Source organism: Dicentrarchus labrax, unplaced genomic scaffold (assembly GCF_905237075.1).
Source record: "Dicentrarchus labrax unplaced genomic scaffold, dlabrax2021, whole genome shotgun sequence".
NCBI classification, from domain to species: domain Eukaryota; kingdom Metazoa; phylum Chordata; class Actinopteri; family Moronidae; genus Dicentrarchus; species Dicentrarchus labrax.
In genome coordinates, this window is record NW_026136714.1 from 2,139,442 (window position 1) to 2,158,178 (window position 18,737).

At 41.9% G+C, this 18,737-nt stretch overlaps 1 protein-coding gene across 4 annotated transcripts in view; it reads right to left on the reverse strand.

The window, feature by feature from the left end:
- Positions 1 to 2,826: 2,826 nt before the first annotated feature.
- The window catches only part of mvb12bb (multivesicular body subunit 12Bb), a 33,936-nt gene continuing 18,025 nt past the window's right edge, over positions 2,827 to 18,737 (reverse strand). For 2 of the 4 annotated variants that reach the window (XM_051422048.1, XM_051422046.1), the window contains exons 8-10: positions 7,623 to 7,678; positions 7,087 to 7,146; positions 2,827 to 3,191 (exon numbers count right to left, since the gene is read on the reverse strand). In XM_051422048.1, coding sequence (XP_051278008.1) covers positions 3,150 to 3,191; positions 7,087 to 7,146; positions 7,623 to 7,678 — 158 coding nt within the window. In that variant the 3' untranslated portion in view covers positions 2,827 to 3,149. Of the gene's footprint in view, positions 3,192 to 7,086; positions 7,147 to 7,174; positions 7,379 to 7,622; positions 7,679 to 18,737 lie in introns of those variants that run through there. The other 2 variants (XR_007887397.1, XM_051422049.1) reach the window with 2 other exon arrangements.

An 18,737-nucleotide genomic window follows, 5' to 3' on the forward strand; every position in this document is an offset into this window, starting at 1 on the left:
GCTTGTTAAGGTGGCAGTACGGAGAGGACCACACGTCCAACCCTCCCCCTTTAAATCTCACAGGGGCACTCCAACACTTGATGACGTCAACATGGAGAGACAAGAGACTGTTGGAGGTAACCAGTCAACGTGTCTCACTGCCTACAACCTGCGTGTCTCTGTAAAGCATTTGCTTATTCATTAATTTCACTTACAAAGAGTTTCCTGTTTAAGGTCATGGAAGGTTTAGCCTGTCCCAGCATGCACTAGGCTGAAGGAATCACATTAGGGAGCAGAATTTATATGTTCCCTGTTTGTTCTTGTTATGAAAATGTATGAATCCAGTGAAAATTAGATGTGGCTTTACATCTTCTGTCAATGTGATTTGCTGCATCACCTGCCTGTGAGTCTGTTCACCATGGGTCCAGGTCTGGTCTGGACCTGCTTTGACAGGCTTCCTGCCTTCACTCCTTCACCTCTCTGTGTCTCTGGTCACCCCAGCTCAGGGGGAAACAGGGCTGTCAGAGGGAGAGTGGCAGGCTAAGCCTGTCTTAACACAGCACCTCAAACCACCTCATAAATACAGGCTTCCTTTTCCAATTTCCAAGCGGCCCATCCACCTCTGTCTACATGCTTACACACTGCTCCATGTCATGTGCCGGGGTGTGAGTTTAAAAATGACCACGGGACATCTGGCGGACTCACAGAGGGTGGGGCTTTGATGTGCTGCTCTGCAGTTCAGCTCAACTCCGGCGGAGCCAAATCCTCAGAGCAAAGCAGTAGGACCGAAGAGCCTGAAGTGGGCCTGGTAGGTTAGAGATAGCGAGGGAGTTTAAAAGATGCCTTAAAATAGATTCACCATATGTGAAATGCTTAGAGACGCACAACAGCCTTTAACTAGTCCTGTAGCCTTTAAACTGCTGCGTTGCTTACAGGCAAAAGAGGTCGTTTCCATTTTAATTTTAAAATGTGGCCTCTGAAAATCATCATTATTTTCCATATCATAAAGTGGAGTGAAAGGAAAAGTGAAACCATGTGAGGGAGCTGGGCAGGGCTCATGAGGGAGTTGTGGTTCTGGAAGCAAGATTGCTCTGTGCCCATCTGGAGAATCTGGCTACACTGCCTCTCTTACCATGAACACAAAACCGGTGATTAGCTTCATCTAAACACTCACCATCTGACCTGCAGAGCTAACGTCAGACCTGCTGTCCATCTCTGATAACAGCAACACCTTGAATGCAGCTCACACTGAGGACAATACTGAGATTCTATAGTATCACTGCAGAAAAAGGCCAAATAATTTCCTGTAACAGCTGGGAACTGTAGTTTTTAGTGAACGCCAGTCAAAGCAGAATAAACAGTGCATTCACTGGAACTATTTTCAGCTGCTGATTTGGTGAACAAGTGAGGATTTACAGCAGCGGGACAGAGTATGTGGAAGGGACTCAAAATCAACTACAGCGCCTGTGTTTTGTAATGAAGGAACGTGTCACCCAGTGCAACGGTGCGGCTCACTGATGTGAGTTTTTAATCGTTTTTGGACAGCAATGGAGTCCTAAGGCACAGAGGAAAAAGATATATCCGACTTTGGCCACACACACACACACACACACACACACACACACACACACACACACACACACCATACGTGTTAGTAAGATCCCTCCATTGTTGGTTTTGGTCTTTTGATTTAATAATAAAATGTAGTGATTTAGCCATCAGTATAACAGGGATATTATTAGTTGTTGCAAAGTTTTTCTCACATCAGACAAAAGAGCAATGGTGTAAAATGAAGAGTTAGCACAGCTCCACCTTTTGCTTGTGTCTGTGAATGTGGATACATATGGCGTACTGTATACATGCACTTTCTACACAGCGGGGAGGAGGGCTGTCGGAACCTGTCACTGTGCTCCAGGGCATCACTGACATGAGTGTCACCTTCCTGAAGGAGCATGAAAGCTGTTCCCTCCGCACAGGATTCTTCAGACCGTCGCTCTGATTTCAGCGGCAGAACAGAGGAGTTAACGCAAACGCTCGTAGAGGGTTGTCATCTGCTGCACGCTTCATTAAACACCTGTGAATACCAGGAGCCATTAGGAACTTTGGTCAGGAAAAAAAATAAAAAATACCTGCACTGTTAGCAGAATCCGTAAGTTCACAAACTTAGCAGGAGGAGAGTCTAATTAACAATAGGGACATTAATCCATTAATGAGTTTCTAATACTAATTACACCTGCAAAAATGTGCAAATGGATTCTGACAATTTAATTAGTGGCAAATGACACATGTGAGCAGGAGTGAAAAGATTGTGATGTTTTGGCATCCAAGTGTAAATCCTGCTTCTGGCAGCAAAATGGCAGCAGGGTGTTTAGTTTGTTAAACAGAAAAATATTCACAAAAATATTTATTTTGGATATTTTAAATTTAAATAATAATTAAAAATATTGCAAAAAACACCATGAAATTGCCACTTTTCCTGCATTTTTTTTCCCAAAATAATTCTCAACCCAGCTAGATAGGATTAATAATAAAGAATATTTCAAAGCTGAAACGTAATGGTGTGTTCTATTCTTAAAGACCTGACTCAGTAGAGGAGTCACTGCTGACGTGGGTGGGCGTCTGGGGTAAAAAGGCTCCTGTGTCTCAAAGCTCTGCTCGTTCTTGCTGCACGCTGCTCATGAAGAACTTTGTGATGGAAAGATGCGTCCGCTGCAGAGTGAACGTCAGAGGGGCCTGTTTGCGTGTGACGAGGCTGCTCCTCTATTCACGTTTGTCCTCCCTGACTGCTGCTCACTGTCGTCACGGCCCTGTTGTTCTGATGAGCAAAATGTGAGTCACAGCGAGGGATAGTAATTAGTTCCATTTATTCTGAGCATGACTTGGGCAACACTTCTTGTGAGACTACCTGAGTAGGACAGGACACAACCCAAATTTAGAGAACAGTCACTACAGGATAAATAAGTTGAACATTTTCTAAAATTGAATGTGTACAGTTGTACATGATCAAAAATACCTTTTCTGTCTTAAATTACATAATATACAGTTGGGGTGTATCCCAAACTTTTTCTTAATTTCATGAGTTCATTATTTTACAAATGATCCCTTTAATCCATCTGCAGTGTTTCAGTCCCCGTGGCTCTGGCCCTCAGGTTGTAAAGCTGTGTGGAAAGTTACACAGCAATGCTTCGCTCCGTGCTGAAGTTGTAGTGAAACTGCATGAGAAGAAAGAGAACAAGGAATTAGGGTTCACACTCTTTTTAATAAATCATTTTCCAGGACCTTTCCAGGACATTTTCCAGTAGTTTTCTTGACATTACAGGACAGACCTGCTCAGAAACTATGTATAATTTCCTGGTAGGCCTAGTTTTGACACATTTAACCCCAGTTTTATTCCTCCTTGTTTAACGATGCAGGGTTCATAATGACGTGTCTCAGGTTCATTAAAGATAGGTGGTCCGCTTTTCTGGGACACTCACTCTCACTTTCGACTTGGCTGTTCTCACCACAGCTGCTGTGGTCTTGTACATAAACACACCTAAGTTCAGGTAGGCGATCTGAGTGAGAGGCTAAAATACAATTAACATTTTTCAGGACACACAGATTTTTTCCAGGATATTTGGTCATTTGAACCAATTTCCAGGTGTTTCCATAAATGGAAAACTAGTCCCTAAATTTCCATGTTTTCCAGGCTGTGTGGGAACCCTGATGAATGAATAAAAATATACAGTCAAAACAGGACAAACACATCACCACAAACCTGCATTATCTTAATAATAACACCAAAGCAATAAAACCTATACATTTACAAAATGCTGCTATATCAACACAATAATTTAAACAACTCTATGAATGTTCTGGACTGATATTAAATTGAACTATACGTTAAAAATGCATTGACATAATGTAATTCCTCCACTTTGGCCTACATTTAGCCCTACAGCAGAGTGATCAGACGGCCAAAATGAAGATTGAGAAAATACAAACAAACACTTCCCCCTTCTGGCACATTGTGGACATGACTCGAGCGAGAGGGGTTCAAACATTCTTGGCTTATGTGGCATAAAAAGGCAGCAAAGAGTGTCATTTTTGTTCCGTTTCACTGATTCTATAGATAATTATTTTTATTCCCTTCTATTGAAAAGATCACTTTTTGTTACACTGCATATACATTTTAAATGATGGTGCAATAAGTCTACTTTGGTCTATTTTGGGAGAAACCCAAACACAAAAAAGAAAATGGAGGTCAAATTGAAAGTCAAAGGTAAGATATAGACCATAAAGTGACAGATCCACATTGATTAATAATTATTTCTTTGTTAATGTTGTAACAACAAACAGTGAACTTTTGTGACACAAAGTGGTTCTCACTTCAGTAGTTAAACAGTTGTATTACTTCAACAGAGCACTAGGTGATGCTGTATGATCACTGAAATAAGTTTCCAAATCTCCAACAGAAGCCCAGAGCCACAATGGCTCAACCGGGGTTCTCTCGATCAAAATACCACCTTCCCTGATTTTCATCTACTTTAGGGGAAGCTGCAAGTTACCCAAAACCTGTCACATATCACAAGCCTGTTAGTTGTAAAGAAATTCAGCCCCCCACCACACAAAAATTCAGTCTCAACATCTGGCACAGTAAATAAATAATCCTGTGTGTACGTGTGTGCGTGTCTGTGTGTGTGTGTGTGTGTGGATGATGGATGGGGGAATGGGGTGTTATCAGGGAGAGCATGTATCAATGTCTGCCAGTTTTACACACAGGCTGACAGGACAGTGACACACTAGAACATGGGCGGCAGTCACCTAGACGAGCCGAGCTTCATTTCCTGTCCCTGCTCCACTGCCAAAAATATGTGACATGTTGTCTTCATTAATTCCACCTCTATTTGGAGCTCTCCCTCTCACACCTCTCACATACCCCTGTACACTACTGTCCCTCCGTACGTTCACGTGGAAATACACACAACCCTGCACAACCCTGCGCAGGCACAGAAACACACACAGATAACTTCGTACAAACACTGAAAACCCATCATACATAGGTGCTAATGAAAATCTTGTCATGTGTGCACACACACTTCTTTCCATCCTAGCATACTCCCTCTGAAAATCATTAGCCAGCCGCCAACAACATTTTTCAGCAGAGCAAACTACATAAAGATGTCACTTTAAATCGCTTACTAATTAACACTTAAAAAGACACAAATTAGATATGCGTGGCTAAAAGCAATTATAATATCCGCAAGTTTTGTGAGTCATTTGGGAAATGAAAAGAATGCCTAATTGCTGGAACCAACATCATCCGAGACACGGCTTAAGTGATGCCTGTTAGGAAATGGTCTTATCTACAACTGTGGCTGTGATTACAACAGTTTTCCTCAATTACATGTGCATATGTATAATTCTAGAAAGTACATCTCTTTCATGAATCTATATTTTTTAATGGGTTTAGAAACGAGGCAATTAGATTCTGTGCAGGAAGCGCCTCTAGTTTCTGAAGAAGGAGGAAAAAAAGCCCCACAGTGAAAGCACAGACAGTGACCTCTTCTGGACAACAGAAGGAGAAAATGCTCAACAACATTTAGAAAACCTGTGTACGGTTTCATACTGAAAACAGCTTTTTCTTTTTGAATTTCAATATTATTTTGTTTCATACCAAGAATGAGCTGCCAAGTACAGAAAACACAGTGGGCATTGTATTTATAGTCTAACACTGATAGAGAAAAACAAGCAAAACCAGACAAAGAAAGGAAAAAACTACAGACACGCATCACTTTCTAAAAGAAACACTCGCGCTGTCCAACATGTTTGCGAGAACATCACCCACTGTATTTCCCCCCTTGTTCTCCAGATATCATCGTGGTATAATAATAAGAGGAGAGAAGTAAAAATAACACAATGGTGAGGGATGTTTCCACTTGGAAACTAATTATCAAGCTAAGCTGTGACTTCATCCTCATCAGCCTGGCCCCACCATTAATCTTGTGCTGTCGTCCACTTCACTAAATCCTGTGTGTTACACTATCTCACATTTACTTCATCAGCTCCAGCGCGGCTGTAATTAATGATTTCTCATGCCCCTTCCCTTCCCTTCCCCAGCTCAGCTCACCATGTGTCCTCCTGCTAATCACACTCTCAGAGAAGAAAGGAAGGAGGAGAGGAGAGGAGAGGAGAGGAGAGGAAAAAGAAAAAAAAGACAAGAGCATATAGGATTTCCTGTCTCCACCCAGGAAAACGCACACATACACATACACGCCATTAATACCTTCGCTGACAATGAGCTTCATTCAGATGACCATATGACAAGATGGCGACTCTGTGTGATTTGGATAGTATGTGACAGAAGACAGAGGCAGAGTGCAGAACAGACACCCGGTTTGATGAGGGAGTGTTTGCTCTGTAACACATCTCAAACCCAACAGCACCTGTTCTTTTACAGTGGTCTGTCACTTCCTGGCAGTTCTGATACCAAGATACCGTGCTAATGAGAGAGAAGGGGGGTTGTCACTCTCTTTAAAGCACACACACACACACACCTACACACACACACACACACACACACCTACACACCTACACACACACACACACACACACACACACACACACACACACATGCACACGCACACTGGCTCCTTTTCTTTCTCTTGCTCTCACAAACACATGGGCTCTAAAGTAGCTGCACACAGATGATTTTCTTCCTGCGAATGCCTGCAGGCTACAGTGTTTCATCAGAAATGGGGAGGACTTTGTAGTGCTTTTATTTGCTCTACATGATCTCTAACTTTTTCACTACTGAAGATGAAGCTGATTGGAAAAAAGTTCAACACGCAGAATGTGACCAGAAAAGATCTACAGCGCTGTGCGGGATGCTCGATTGAGCTGTTTGAGAGAAGAATCGGGGAATAAAAGTCAAGTGTTTTGGAACAGGAGACGAAGCTTTTAAGAGGGAATGGCTGCCTAGCTTGGCCATGCTTTTATTCAATTGGGGCTTAGTGGAGCCAACAGGGCCTCGCTGTCTGAGACACTTAATTACAACCCCAAGACCGTTTGCTTTGCATTCTGGGCCAGCGGCGTCAGCGGCAGCCGAGCGTTGCAGCCTCTACTCACTTCCTCCTCGATCTCTGCCAGGGATTTGATCGTAATGCCCATTAAATTGACTTGCTGCATCTGAAATCAAAAGCAGGGAGAGGAGAAGGGGGGGGGAGAAGAAGAAGAAGAAAAAAAAAAACACACAAGAAACATGGCGGTTAGGCTCATGGCTAAGTAAGCATGCTTAAAATCTTTAATCCTCTCCCTCTTGGTGTCAATACAAACGGGGCTATAGTGACAACCGCCGCCAGCCAGCCAAATGGACTGCATTGAGCCAGCTCTGCCTGACTGCACGCATTCATCACTCAGTCTGGAGGAAAGGAAAGGAAAGGGCAGGAGAGGAGAGGAAGTAAAGGAAAGGAAAGGAGTGGAAGAAGGGACTAATGGCTGCATACTGTGAAAAAGGACTAAATGAGTCCCACACTACACAACAGGTTGCAGGACAAGTAACTGTACAGTACCTATCATGGCCCCTCTCATATTATTTGTAATAAAGTAATGATTTTTCATTTAGTCATTAGTTCCTTAAAGACTTTTTTTTTTTTTTTTTTTACCTCTTTGGGGTTTTCAAAAAACTTCTGAGAGACCACAAAGGGCACGTCATCCAGAGCTGCAAAAAAAGTAAGAGAAAACAAAGTTTAAGGTTGACTTTCATACACACAAAAAAAGAAATATTACTGCCTATTCTTGATCCTGTGTATTTCCACAAGACTAAACGTGGGTTTATAAAACAGCAAAGCTATCAACATCCCCAGCCACCCCGACACCTCCCCTCCTTCCGTCTATGGAGGGAAGATGAAAGGCTTTTTTATTCTCCGCTGTATTTGAGCACCTCCACTCTCTCCTCCAACCCAGCCCTTTCCCAACCCTCTTCCAGTTTAATTACTCTTGATTATTCCCGATTCCGTCTTGTCTGAGAGATGTTCACCTCCGAAACAAAGACACACTCACACTAGGCACAGAAAAGCGGAAAGAAGAGAGACAAAACATTCACCAGATATCAAATTTGCATGAAAATAAGCCACACTGTTCAGCCGGCAAAAAGTGGATTGAAATGAGGACTTGCCAAGAGCGTGGTGGTATAATTAGCATTTGACCAAACAAACGAGCTTCAACAGAGCTATAATTAAGCAGGCCTGTAATTAAGTGTATGCCCTTTATCATAATGATCGTGGTTAAAATGGTGTGATGGCTGCCAGTTGATTATTAATGGTGTAACCCCGTACTGCATGCATCCTGCACTGGAATCAAGGTGTCACGACTGTCAGGCTAGAGAGCAGCCCTTTGTTTATAAAATACATTAGGGCCCAAATTAACACAGGGTGACAAGGGACACAAAGCCTCCCATTTCCAGACTGAAGGGAAAACTGCAGCTGCTCAGCTTCATTAAAAAACTCCCAAATCTGGAGGCACAAAACTTGCTGCGGTTGGCTTCGACAGGAGCCCCAAATATCAAGAGGCCAAGCTTCCAACTGGTGTTCTTTTACCCACAGTCCATCAGGCCGCTGGCACAGGAAAAGGAACTCATAAATGTAAGCCGAGGCTGTTCATGAGTCATCGTTTTGGAGCTGACACTCCTTTTGGTCTTTCCTGTTCATGGCAATATTTAAAAAGTATGAAATTCTAAAATCTCCCTCACTTTGACACTTGCTTTCCTTTCTTGGTTATTACACAGATCCACGGTTTGGCACTTTCCACACCAGTGTAGTACAATGTGATCTTTGTAATCAAAGCATGACCCTCACCCTCGTGACCACAGGAAAGCGTATTTAGTTTCTTGGCTTCATCTCCCACAGTACAAATGTAGTAGTAGTAGTCTCCAGCCATGCTTGCGGCTCTGTGAGGCTTTACTTTGAACTAAATGATAATGTCAGCATGCTAACGTGCTCACAGTAACAGGCTGATGCTAAGCAGGTTAAATATTAACCATGTTCCCCATATTAGTTTAGTTTGTTGGCATTTGCTAATTAGCACAAAATTACAGCTGAGCCTGATGGGAATTTCATCAGCTTTGCAAGTATTGAAGAAATTGACATTCTGACCTGACGATGGTGCTAGATGAAAAACTAAGGGATCGCCAAAGTTATTACAATTTATCCTGAGGGGGACGTGAGTGTCTGTACAAAATTCAATGGGAATCCATCCAATAGTTGCTGAGATACTTCACTAAAAACTAGAGCTGCAACAAGTAATTGATTAGTTGTCAACTATTAAATGAATTGTCAACTACTCTAATAATTGTGAACTACTTTAATAATAGTTTTGAGTTATTCTTTAAGAAAATAAATCCAGATTTGCTGATTTCAGCTTCTCAAATGTGAATATTTTCTGGTTTCCTTTGTCCTCAGTGACAGAATATCTTCAGGTTGTGGACAAAAAAAGACATTTGAGGACATCACCTCGGGCTTTAGGAAACAATGATGAACATTTTTCACCATTTGTATCCAAACAACTAATTGATAAATTGAGAAAATGATAGATTAATCAATAAAGGAAATCAGCCTTAGTTTCAGGCCTACTAAAAACTACAACTGTCAACCTCATAGTGGCACTTGAGGAAAAGTAAGGCGATCACCAAAGTCATTAGGAGTCATTGTCTGGGAACCATAAATGTACTAAATTTTATGGCAGGCCATCAAATAAAAGTTGAGATATTTTTTTAGTCTGGGTCAAAGTAGTGGATTGACCAAGTGACCAACAGACGGACCTAAAGACCAACACTGCCATCCCTAAGGCCATCACTAAAGAAGTACAAGGAGTGAAAGGTTTAGGCTCATTTTCCACTCAGCCAAGGGTTGTTCAATGCCCCAGCTTTGACACCCACCTACCTATAGCATCTTTGGATGTGCAGCTATCTGGAGCAGCAGACAAACCAAGCCAAAGGGGTGGGTACAATGACTTGTTTAAGCTCATAAAAACAAGTGAATAAACATGCACTACTGTGTCGCTGGGAGCACCAACACCAGGCAGAGATAGGCAGGGAGAATACATTTGAATCAATAGCCAGCAACGGGAAGCTGAGATTGTAGCTGCTGATGGATCTGCGTGGCACGGACAGATGAATGCACAGAGCTGAAGGCCAGAGAGTTTCTTTATTGCTCAAGGATTACATTTAAAACCAGATCTCACTTTGTATTCCTCCACCATCTATACTAGAGAGGCTATCTTGCATCCAGACAAATGGAGAGGCGCGGGAGATGACTTGGTGGTAAGAAATGGATACCATGGAGAAACACAAAGGTGCAAAGGGCAAAAATAATGTAAATCCAATCTTCTGACCAGGAATCCCACTATGAAGCATGTTGTAGCTGCTCAAATGGCCAGGCTACAGTCCATTAACTCATGAGTGTACTGCAGTGTGGGGAATTGGGTAGTTATTTGGCATTTGGAGTGTGTGAATGCAGTCAATAGGAAAACATCTGGCAGGAATTTGGTACAATGACTATGATGATGATGATGATGATGATGATGGCGGTGTGCGCAGAGGTGGCGTTAAGTAAGGAGGACCCTGTGGCTTGAGTGATTGTAGTGTAAAGAACGGAGTCAGCACAGGGCCCGTGTGGATCATTGCCTTATTAATGGCTCCGTCAGGTGCGATGAGCAATGGCTGCATTGTCATCTCCAGCCCCTGGGCACAGATGAATGGCTGTTTCAGGGCGGGAAGGGCTCCCTCGTACGCTGGGCTGAGCACTAATCCCTCACTCTTCCATTGTTGGATGCACTGTCACCCAGGACTTCAGCAGCGCCATACATTGCATTTCCAGGGTTCTAACAGACATGGCCATGCACACAGGCCTGCATACACACACACATAAACCACACCGAGTTGTGCTCCGACACTGACTGATGGAAAAATATGCGTGGGTGATCGAGCATACCCCATATTACCTGAACCACAACTCAAGAGTAACACTTTAGGAATGTTGATGAACTTTTATTTTACACTTCACTAATTCAGCAGAATTGCATTGATCTCTGTCTAGTGTGATTACTTGGGTGAATCTGTTTCGCACCTGAATTAGTAAGTAAGTCACAGTCAGGGCAATAATCTGCAAGTGTGAATGAGAATCTATTACAACTTTTTGCTCGTGATGGAGCTGATTTCTATTGTTGAATACCATAAAATAATAAGAAATAATGAGTAAAGCTGCTCAAAAACTTAGAGCTTTACCTGGAACCTGTATTTCATATTCCAAACAATTGGATGTTGCCTTTCCACTTTGTGTAGCCGGGCTAGACATTGCAATACCTTTCCTGTCGGTGTGACTCTCAATTTGAGGCGGATTCTTTATGCAGACCATGGAAATGCTATTCTAGTTGCAGACCCCGCTCTCTGTCACCTCTGCAGATAATGGTGAGTAGATGAACAGAGAGCTGGAGGAGGACCCCCTATGCCCACTCACAGCCCTTAGCCCCACTCTGACATGAGAAATAGTGCCCAGGCCTGACAGCATCTCGGAGACATATTGTAGTTTATTTTGTCGCCCGGGCATGCCATCTGTGCCATTCCAATAGAGGGTGTGTGTTCAGGCTGCTGCAAGAGAGAGGGCGCGAGGCTCCGGGTCCCTCAGTAGCTCTGCAGCCACGGCAGGTCATTAGTCAAATTGCCTAATGAGAGAGAATACAAATGGCCCCCTACCCTGACAGGAGGAATTTTGGAGGTGTCAGAGCTCCTGACCCGTGCTATGAGAACAGATGATAGCGAGTTGCTATTTTCAGATTCTTTTAATGACTATGGCTCTATGAAACCCATTCTTTTTCTTTTATCTTTTTCCTTCTTTTTCAAGCCCTCTAGACAGACGAGTGAAAAAAAAACTTTTCAATGTATTAGAAATCTCACTTGCAAAAGCGGAAGTGTAACTTTTGAATTATTTAAATGTTTACTGGGGAGTCAATTAACATTATAAAAAGCATATAACATTGATACCAAAATAGATCACGATTAAATGAAGTTGAGGGTTTCTGATCATCTATTTGTATTTGTTTCTGCCAGCTGTGTGCAGCTCGTTTCCCCAGTCTCGCTGCGGTGTGTGCAAGCTTCTGCTGCAATTCTCCTGACGGCAAGTCAGTTAGTTTCCACTAAAATATTAATTTCATCTCATCCAAATGTTCAAAAACGTAAACAAATTTAAATGTTTCTTAGAGCGAAGAGCAGTAAGATAAGATAAGATACCTTTATTTGTCCCACAATGGGGCAGTGGATGAACGTGGTCATATTTACATACTACAGGCTGAGGCTCCTAAACACTCACGGTTTATGGAGAGAAACTGTGGAGGGAAAACAGCAGCACCAAGGGAGTGGACCGAAGCTGAATCATTTTACACAAGCTTGCTGTTTGATGAACATTGTTCAAAAGAAATTGTGACCATTTTGGCTGGAAAAGGTGGTGTTATTTCCTATGATACATTTATTACTTACATACAAACACATTTTTTTGAAAGAATATTTGTGAAATGTATGCACCAGCAAACATATAGCTGAAAACAAAACTGTATAACTGTATAAAATAGTCTACATCTAAATATCTCCTTTTAACTAGTGCTGAACGGATGAATACAAAAACACCAAAATACCAAACAAAACAAAGAAAAACAATAGACTCCAGTGGCCTCTATAATAGCCGGTATATTTACAAAAATAATAATACTTTTTTTTGTTACCAGAGGGATGTAAAATGGCAAGCTTATGTAGAATGACCCACTTACTTTTCCATCTGTGACAAGCAGTCCTTGAAATCTGGTTGTGGGTAGGGAGCCAGGAGGCAGTCCCAGTCGGGCGCTGGTCCATCAGTCTTCCAGAAAGTGGGAAGAGCCAGAAACACCTACGGTGAGTTGGCCACAAACACCGCTGCATAACAGCGACTGCTCTGAGGAGGTGGGTGCATGTGTGATAACTTCTCCAATGTGGGCACTGTATATTTAACACATATATGTAAGAGCTATTTCATGTAAAGTAGGTACCAAAATTCTCCAACAATTTTATAAAAGCTGTATTAGCTGCTTTTAAAAGAAGGCCAAATGGGAGAAGTACTGGGAGAGCCCTTTTTGCTGGCTAGCTATTGAGAGCTCTCATGAAATTAAATGGACAATCAGACTTTAATCAGCAGCACAGTGTCTTTTAAGACATTGCCATGGCACTGGCATTGATCCCCAGCTGTGGCTGCTGGTAAATGTGCAGCAGAATGTGTGTATAAATGGGGTACGCCTCTCTGGACAAGTGTAAAAGCTGGCAGAGGGCTGACAGTAAATTGCATGTGCCGGATGGGACACAGCAGAAGGCACAATTACACAAATCCCCTCTTAATTAGCGGTTCTGTGGGCAAACTAACCCGTAATGATGCGAGGGATGTGGCGAGCCCCAGAAATCCTAACAAGAAACACTCACCAGCACTGGAGACTGGGTCATATGGCCCCGGTTCCCCTCAAGTAGTGACTGACGTGTGATCTGTTTTGATCAGTGCAGCTGCAGGAGATGATTCCCATGTCGCCCTGCTCCCCACAACCCCTAGCCCTCACTGAGCTACTTGCCCTCTGGACTGTGGGTAAAGCAGCAGGCCCTTTGTGGTTATGGGTGGCATTATTAAGTTCTCCATGCTCACAGTACCAGGCAATGTAAAGTGGCATCTCACACGGTGAGTAATGAACTGTGCCAGAGTGGAAGCAGGAGGGATGACAGCCAAAGAGGCCTCCTTGGCAGCCACTAACCTGGGCATCTACCAATTTATCATCCCCTAGAACCAATCCACCAATGCTGCGCTGCCATTTGTCATTAATTATGCTAATAAGGACACCATTACTCTCCTGATGAAACAGGCGACTGTTATTAGTATAATGCATTTACAGTCTGATACATATGCATTTGCTTATTACTTTCACTATGTGTGGATTAGTGGACTTTGAAAATAAGTATTTTCCATTACTTAAATAAAGCTGTTGTATTATGCACTTTAAAAATGCACCGCTTACAGAGGAGCCCAGGACTTTTCTGTACACACTAATTGACTATTATGAAATGACAAAGCAACTGTTTCATACGCACCCTAACATAAAAATGGCCTCTTCTATGGAAAGACCCTGATGTGTTTGAACTTTTTCACAGCAGACTTCATGGCTCTAAGCAAACCAGTCTGAGCAGAACTATTTAATATAGCTTCTGGGAGCCCCAGATGCCCTTTTCCAAAACGACTTCATTCCCAGAATCTCATTGTGCTTTCTAAATCACACCACAGTATGTATTAGAAGATCATTAATTACAAACTTAACAAGTCAGCAGAGCCATTAAAAGATCTTTAAGGCATATTTGACCATAAATCTCCTTAAACTATATTTAATGACTGGATTTTTGTGAAATATTTTTTATCAAGTTCTAATTAGATGTGTGATAACAAACCCTGCTGTACATGGGGCAAATGAGGGAGCCGTGACAGGCCCATCCATTGAGGCTGTCCACGTCTGGACACTGAAACTAATGGAGCACTGCTTCTATCTCAGGGATGGATAGAAAGCAATGAGGGATGAGACTCCAGAGTCCAGTCTGGCCTGCAAATGCAAAGCCATTTAAAGTCTCTTATTTGACTGTAATAAAGGTCCAAAAATGCCCGAGGGCCTCAAGGCTCCAGTCAAAAATTCCATTACGAGTCATTCAGGATTGATCCCCAAATACTTAATGGCGCTATCACACTGGGATCGATCATGTTTTGAAAGGAACCTGGATTATCCGATAGGATATTTGATGTATCAGTAGGCTGAACCTCAACAGGATTTTATTGACAGGGTGTTTTAAAATCCAAAAGTGCTTTTTGACTGAGGAGATACACTGAAAAACAGAAACCGCAGATTTTTATATGGTTTTTGGATTCGGTCAGAGTTTGAGGGTATTTTGGTCACAAATTAGACTAAACTGATGTTTGCCTTTTAGATCAAAACATAAGACATTTTCCTTTTTTTTTCCTGAAAAACGAACACATAAACTAAATCCAGATTCACAAAAAAAAATGTGTATTCCATTATTAAATTATGAAAAACTGCCCAAACTATTTTCTCCACTAGGAAAATTAAGCTTGTGTTCGGTACATTTGTTTTGCATATGTGGAGAAAAATCCAGCACTAGAGAGAATTACATACTCATTCTCAGCAGTTTTTGACCGAATTTCACACTTTTTTTTGTTGTCTTTTAAGCTTTTAAGAGATTTCTGTTCATAGCATGCTGGTGTGAGTTTTGGACAGTTGTTTAATTCGGTTGTACGGGATTCAGCCCAAACTGTGCTGCTTTTCCAATAAGGAAAATGCATGAACAGCTCAAACCTGAATTAAAGCACCGTAATTTATAAGCCATCAAATTATTAAGAAGAAATTCAGCACTCTTTTATAGCATTAGCTGCTGGGAGCAGTAAACAGTTTGAGAACGTGTGTGTGTGTACCATTAGGTGTAAATACTATTCTCCTGCTGAACCCCCCTCTCCCACTGTTTCTCCTTTTGCTGACCAGGGGAATTAAGAAGCAAAACGTGGGTTTTAAGAGCGTTCCTTTCATGTCTTGATGTAAGCTTTGGCATTACTTCAGACATCAAGATCGGTTTCATAGAAATCCCATTCCATCTAAAGTAAAAGCTCGGCAGTAAATCTGCCCTATACTCCCCCATAACACTTCCATAAATGATTCATTCAGCTCAGTTTAGCTGATGCAAAACAGAATGTTAGTGAGTTGTGGATGGAGACCAAGCTGCAAGTAGAGGACCAACCCCACTGCTTAGTAATTTCATCAATCTCTGCGAGAGAAAGAGAGGAGAAAGGAGAAAGAAGAGAACTGCGTCCACTAATAATAACTTTTGTGTCACTATCCAGAGGTCGTGTTTTTTAATCCCTCAGCCTAAAGAATTGTGTTATTCTAAAATATAACCCCAGCGGTGCAGAAGCAGTTGAGATCCATCACGGTTTGAGATAAGAGCCGGCAGATCTCCTCCCTCTGCACAGCCTCGCCCAGAACTACACAGGGAGATAAGATGGAACTTTTGTTTGAAACCTGATGAGAACCCTCTTAATGAAAGTGCTGCGCCAAAAATAATCTTTTTTCTCCATGTTAGTCAATCAAGAAATGGTGTAGTTGGGGGAAAAAGAGGAGAAAGAAAGTAATTTTGCATAATCAGTGAGCACCATCTGGAACAATTAACCAAATTCCACAGAACTCAGAGGATCAGTCATATTGGCTTATTAAAGATCCAGAATTATACAAGTAATAAATCCTTGGAAAAACGAAGCGTACCCCTGCCTGTCACGACTATTTTAACTTCAAATACAGTGGAATACTTGATAAGGCTGAAAAGAGGAGATTAATATATGCAAATTATGTCGAGCATTTAAAAGCCCCCCAACAACTGTCTCGTTTTTTTTTTTTTTTCTGTCTCTTATTACAGGGCTTTATGTTTTATTCATACACCAACTCACCTGTCATTTCATAAGCTATAATATTATGAGGGTATTATTAAACAGCATAAAGTGGAGCTTTAATTGGAAAGCTCCATTGCATTTTCCAATTATTTGCAGCAAATTAAAAGCAGATGCACATAGTTTAATAAGAATTCTAATATTGTTTCCTGAAAATCAAAAATCACTGTCATCCTGCCAAGATATTTTGCAAACCCAAGTTAATTTTGAGCCTCCTATTTTTTTCCCTCCTCCTCTGAAGGATGAACTGTCTGCTGTCTGTTAATTGAAGTTCCTCTAATGGATAGGGAAATAATTGCTCTCCATATTACGTTAGATCAGGGCCAATGTCAGGATTTATTTTTGATTAATGCAATAGATATGTAAATGTATTACTTTTTATTACGTTTACCTTTTTATCAGGTGGATGTCTGCTGAATACTATATGTTGTTCTGTAGGTAATGACGGTGGACTGAGCGTCACACAGATTTATTTGAGAGTTTTAGACTTTTTTTGACACCTTTACATTTATTTATTATAACATATGCTTTTTAGACACACTTCATGAACGCAGGCTTAATTACCTTTAAAATATCCTGCTTTTCTGTCAATGTATGAATAACAGACCTAATTGGCAAAGGGACTTGGCGTGGATCAAAGCAACGTGGTGAAGAAAAGCAAAAGGTTGGCGCTGTGATGAAAACTTGATAACTTTTCAAATGAGCTTGAACTGTCAAGTGAAAGAGGGCTGCAAAATAAATGTGAATTAGTTTTTAATATTCTGGTAATAAATGTCAAAGCGCCTGCACATCACATCTGTACATGATGTGACTGCAGATGACAGATTTCCCAGACATGTTACCTCTCCTCCCCTCAACTCGCTCTTTTTTTTGTGTTGGGGTTTTTGTTTTGTTGGGAAGTGACGGAGGGTTTAATCAAGAAAGCAGGCAATTCATCAATCCTAAAGAAGGCGCCTGTACAACCCTGACAGAGCGCACATGGTTTTAGACCAACTCGAACCTGGCCAGCTGTCAGCCCACACACACGCGTGCACACGCAGGCACCCACGCACCCCCACACACACACAGACCAGAGCTACCACCGCTAACAATTAACACAAATAGGCTGTCGGCTACGACCTCACACTTGGTCTGCAGGCTATCACATTGTTAATGAAGGGAAGTTGCGTTCTCTCACATTCACAGTGTGATGCTGTAAGGACTGACGAGTACACAGTCTCAAGAAATAAAGCCAGGAACCATCTTGGGCTAACTCCATTATCCTTTCTTCTCTAAAATATCAGCCGCTCATGAAGGGACACACAAAGGTAGAAGGAAGAGGGAGACTGTACATCTGCAAAGGACAGTGTTCTGGAGATAAATGATGACTGCTGGCAGCGTTCTGTACAGTATGCGCATGTTCTTCACTGTCACTCAAACACTGTCCCAGTGGAGGAATCCCACACCCAATGCCACAAACCACTCAGCTGTGTGTTAATGTCTGCTCCTTCAGGGCCACACTATGCACAGTTGTCTTGACTAACTTATAATATGACTGTCACACCAAAACAGTGATGTATTAATCATTTTTTGTCAATTACACACTGTTTAGGTTTTTTTTGATGGGGGCAAAAAAAAAAAAAGAAATAAGAAAATAACAACAACTTTAAATTTATTGAGACATTAAAATTTAAATAAATGTTTGTATTTAAACATTTCCTTATAAAGTTCTATCATGTGCACTTCAGCATGTTTAATAGACTAGACTTGTATTAAAAAGGCAGGGTGTAACATGGCCACAGCCTGGGTGTGCCTCTGCCTGAGCAGCAGGAGGAATCCTCACCACATGGTGTCTCTCTCCAGCTGGATAAAAAGCTGCCTGCCTCATTCACCTCGGGTGGATCACACGCTCTTTAAGGCTGGAGCGTCTCAGCTGCCTCTGACTCTGTGGCTCTGAGGCTGTCATAGCTAAGCTCTGCTTCCTAACGAATTAGCCTTTCTTCTGTTTTAGTCCCGGAGCATTGTACCATAGTCGAGTTTCTCCCTGACAAAAGAGAGGGGAATTCGTCCAGTGCATGCACGGTACATATGTAAGTATGGCATGTGATGGATCATCTTTGACAGCTGTTAAATGTTCTCTTGAGTGTAATGCGCAGCTCCTCTGGGAAGTCACGTTCGCTCAGATAAGCAAAGCTCTGTACAGTATCCATCAGTGAGGAGATCTAGACATAGAACGTTTGTAGATCA